Below are 5189 nucleotides of genomic sequence, written 5' to 3' on the forward strand. Positions count from 1 at the left end.
GACCCACTGAGCTGGTTAGCCCCAGTGGTCGTGCGAGCAAAAATCTTCATCCAGTGCATCTAGCTGCAGGGACTAGAATGGGACACCTCAGTGAGCGACGTGGATGTAGACAGGTGGAGAGAATTCCTGGACGACCTTCCTCACGTGGAAGACATTAAAATGCCTCGCTAGCTGACATATTCCGGGCCCGACGTTCTGGAGATTCATGGGTTCGCAGATGCCTCCGAAAGGGCATACGGCGTAGCGGTGTACCTGCGAAAAAGGGAAAAGAATGAGTGGCGCGTGAGACTGGTGATCGCCAAGACAAAGGTGGCACCGTTGAAACAGGTGTCTCTGCTTCGGCTGGAATTATGCGCTGCTATTCTCCTCACGCGTCTGACGGTTCACACTGGTGACGTCTTGGGCCTGTCTAAGGAGCCTATGCCTGTGGACGGGCTCTATGGTGGCCTTAAGATGGATACGGGGTCATCCTTCGCGGTGGAAGATATTCGTGGCCAATTGAGTAGCGGAGATCCAGACGGCTCTTCCTAATGCACGTTGGCATCACGTCTCGAGTCGAGATAACGGATTGCGCGTCACGCCGACTATCTTCTGGCGACCTTGCACGACACGATCTGTGGTGGCGGGAGCTTCCATGGTTGTCAGGTAATTCAGGGCAGTATCCTTGCCGGACCAGGAACTTCCGGAGCGAAGAAGCACGCCGCGGTGATTTGCTCGCCGGATGAGGGAATAGACCTCTCGAAAAAATACTCGTCTCTACAAAGACTCCTATGAATATCCGCTTGGTGGCGCCGTTAGCGACATGCTCAACCTGGCAATCGTGGTGCGATATCAGAGGACCCGAGAATGCTGACGACAGAGGAGGTGGGCTTGGCGCTCTTGGCATAGACCCGAATAGTGTAAGAAGCCACTTAGCTTGCAAGGAGATACAAGTAATTTCGTGGAACAGACCGCTGTTCAACAAAAGCTCACTCACCAAATTAAGCCCTTTCATGGATCAGCAGAGCATTCTTCGGGTGGGAGGCCGGATAAAACATGCACTACTGGCGTATGACGAGAAACACCCGATTATTCTGCCCAAGGATTCAACATTCACTAGGTTCATCATCGACTCCTCCCGTTCACGGACGCTCCACGAAGACGTGCAACAGACACTTGCTCTGCTCAGACAGAGATTCTGAGTGCTGTGCGGGCGGGCACCGGTGAAGAACCACATTCATCTATGTCGACGATGTGTGCGATGACGATTGACGACACCTCAACAAGTCATGGGCGATTTCCCGGAACCTCCTGTGACCCCCTCACGACCGTTCTTGCACAGTGGAGTGGATTATGCTGGACCTGTGATGCTGCAGATTTTTCATGGTCGAGGTCACAAAACACAAAGCTTACAGCCGTTTTTGTATGCCGCAGCACAAGAGCTGTGCATCTCGAAGTGGTGTCGGATTACACAACTGATGCCTTCCTGGCTTCTTCGTCAATTCATCTCGCGACAAGGCGTGTGCCAGGTGAGATATTTAGATTGCGGCACCAACTTTGTCGATGCCGACACCGCACTTCGGAATGTGTTTCAGGCAGAGAGCACTGAGGCACAACGCATTGGCCGGGCCCTGGCAGAGGATCGAATCCAATGGCGTTTCGATCCACCAACAGCACCGCACTTTAGGGGATTGTGGGAGGCAGCGGTCAAGTCACTCAAGCACCACTTGAGGCGAGTCACATCGGAGACGCTACCTTCACATTTCCTCAAGTAGAAGCGTGCCCCAATTCACGGCTACTTCGACTTATGAACGACGACCCCGAGCACCTGGCAGCACTGATACCAGGGCATTTCCTTGTTGGATCTTCCCTCCTGGCGGTCCCTGAACTTTCACTAGCGGATGCGTCAACCCATCATACCTTACTCTGGAAACACATCCATCAAATGCGGAACCATTTCTGAGATCGATGGGCCAAGGAGTATGTACTTAGCCTGTCCGACAGATCCAAGTGGCGACAGGTCATCTCGGAACCACAGATCGGACAATCGTGCCTCCTTAGAAACAAAGTCTTACAACCCTCCAAGTGGCCAATGGCACGCATTAACGCCCTACATCCCGACCATGACGGACGCGTGCGTGTTGTTACAGTTAGGACAGCCTCCTCGAAATTCACGAGACCGTTGGTAAAACTCGTTCTGTTTTCAGATGACAATTCACTGAAATCACAGGATGAACTAACCTCCGCGCAATAACTCAACTTATAAGTCTCGCGCAAACTTCCTCGATGAACTTTAAATACAACTTGATTTTCATACCAGAACTTTTACACTTAACTTTGTAAAACTCGCATTAACGGCGAGGAAGTTTACGCAAACAATCACTCTAAATCATTTTATTATATAGAAATCATTACTTACAGTGTAATTGTCGCTTTAATCATCCGAGCTATAGAGAGTTCGCATTAACGCGTTGAGAGTTAAAGTTGCACTCACTCATTTTCATCCACATAGATCACAGCGCGCTGCACTTTTTCTAATATCTAATCAATTTCACTACGTTAAACACTGCCATTAAGGGACCGTCGTATATTTAGCAGATAAGTTTAAGATTTCTTTTTTTTTTTAATTGGAATAATTTGGGAATAGTTTGGGAAAATTTAGGAAAACAATCTCATAATTTAGGAAATAATAATTTATTCATAATCAAGGAAAATTAATCGAGCCTATAGTTAGTAGAAATATGTAACATTTCTCGTTTTTTTTTATTGCAAAAGTTTGGGACCAATTTGGGAAAATTTACGAAAACAGTCTCATTGGGAAATAACAATTATTACATAAACGTAATAAAAATAAAAATTAGTCACTATTGTGCGGTATCATTTTCTATATTATCGATTGTGTACTTGTACTATCTTATTTTGACGGATGGATTATAATTTACACAAAAATCCAGGTAATCCTGTGTTATTTCCAGTTATAGTAAATAAAAAATAGTTCCGTATAACAAATCAAACTAACCAAAACTCCTCATAAATCAAAGAATTGGAAACAATAAGGGCGTTAGGAGTCAGGCACAGAAGACGTCGCGCAAATAATACACCTATGAAGCTTAAAACTTCTTTATTCAACAAACGCGCTTACATGTTTCGACTCACTTTTGAGCCTTCCTCAGAGCAAACACAAACTAACATACAATATATAAACTAAAAATTATCCTGTCATGGTGAGCTCTCCTACATCGAGAATTTAAAAATTGAGGAAAGATAATAAAAAAAGTTTAATCTGAAAATTCAAGGATACGGGAACTAATAATAGTTTCCTCTGGAATGTTTTAAAAAGTCATGCAAGCAAATAGGCTGGTTTTTTTAGTACTAGATGATTTTCTAATTATTGTCATTGTAAATGGATTTAATAGACTAAATAGATTGTTCTTAGGAGATATTGGGGAGATAATAATTCTTCAGGAAGACTTTTGAATTGTTATTTACAACGTTCTTTATAATTATATAATATGAAAAATAAAGTCGGTAAAAATAATCATTTTAGTTAAATATTTTTATTTTTTTATGACAATGTTAGGTTAATAAGTTTATCTGTCATTTTTCCAAAGTATAACCATAAATTTCGAAATAGATTAATTTTATGAAAAATAAGTCGTCAATATGAGCAAAAGTATTAATTTTTGCTTATATTGAATAACTATTTTTTATTTACTATAATTGGAAATAACAGGATTACTTTTGTGTAAATTATAATTCGCTAAATTATAAAGCCACTAAGGGCCGACACAGTTGTACGTGTGAAAAAAAAATAATGTGTACCTATATGTCAATCATCAATTACAAACGTTTCGACCTTAGGATTAGGTCATCTTCAGTGTAACAATTATTCATCGGAATCAAAATTGATGTATTGTAACGCAATAAAGTAGATGTTATCAATAAATCATCACTGGGCTGTTGTCCAAATTAAGAACTTCATTATCGTCTGTTGTATTTAGCTGGATACCCAAACAAGAAATCAGTCATTTAAATTGTACTCAGCATAACGATGATCCGTTATAACGCGATGTAATTATAACACGAAAATTTGTTATAATTACATCGCGTTATAACGGATCATCATTATGCTGAGTATAATTTAATAGAAATCAGGTCCAATCTGTCGCCGCGACAACGTCGCTTTGTTTTCGCTCTCGCGTTTTAGCCAGTTTCTCTGCTTTTCACGTTCACTGTCCATTTTAACATTCTGATTTAATAGTGATACTTAATATTGTGTCTCTTAATTCAGTGATAAGTTTTTTCTACATCCTGATAGTGGCTGTCATCTGCAGCAAGCTTTCGTTGTTGCGTTTTCTTGTTTTTGTTCTGCGTTGCGTTCAGTCTTTAAATATTTTTATGTTAGCTCCGAACGTTATTCCGTCTCCTTTATTCTTCGGTATCTTTTATAATATACGACTACTTTTGCGTATTTGTGTACTGCGTGTGTTGCGTCTTATCAGTTTTATAACCACTCTTGGCATCTATATAATTTTTCATATATATTCTTCTACCCATATCTATTTTATTTCCTTAGTTTTTATTCCTCTTTATATCCTTCTTTTCTATTCGTTACACTTAGTTTTCTTTTCTTTTTCTATTTACCTTTCTATTTTACCTATATACATATATTTTGTTAGTACTTCCTCTTTCGCTTTTTTCTCTATTTTTCTATTTACGTATCTTTCGGTCACCCATTTATAAACAATTATGAACCAACCGACTTGTTTCAAATGTAAGCACTTTATCTCGCATATCGGTATTTGCTCGTTTTATAAGACAGATACCCAAGTCGAAATTTTTGTTCTACTTTAAACCTCTTCCAACCGCAATTAAACCTTATAAATCAGTTTTGATACTTGTACAATCAAATAGGGCTTTTTTTAATATTACTTAATCTACAGCTTCTGTTTAGGAAACTTCTTAGACTTAACTTAGAAGCTCAATTCATTAGATTAGAACCTATTATAAATCTCTAGAGTCTACATACGTCATCGTTACAGTCTACACACTAAAACTAAGGTTCAAAGTAGGAGAAAAATTTCGACTCGGGAAATAGTGCCGTCGCGTCTGGGGCCCCGGCTGACCACGCTTAGAGACCCTTTACTAGAGACTGATCATTTCGGGACTTTTGCTGATTGGTGCACGTGACTTCAGCACACTAATGGCGG

The 5189-nt window shown here is 40.7% G+C and overlaps 1 protein-coding gene across 1 annotated transcript; it reads left to right on the forward strand.

Annotated features, from left to right (window-relative positions):
• The first annotated feature begins 1268 nt into the window (after window positions 1-1268).
• Window positions 1269-1754, forward strand: LOC108757440 (uncharacterized). The gene has a single exon (XM_018501855.1). It carries the CDS (start codon window positions 1269-1271, stop codon window positions 1752-1754), a length of 486 nt encoding a protein of 161 aa, XP_018357357.1.
• The last annotated feature ends 3435 nt before the right edge of the window (window positions 1755-5189 follow it).

This window comes from Trachymyrmex cornetzi, unplaced genomic scaffold (assembly GCF_001594075.2).
Source record: "Trachymyrmex cornetzi isolate Tcor2-1 unplaced genomic scaffold, Tcor1.1 scaffold143, whole genome shotgun sequence".
Taxonomy (NCBI): Eukaryota; Metazoa; Arthropoda; class Insecta; order Hymenoptera; family Formicidae; genus Trachymyrmex; species Trachymyrmex cornetzi.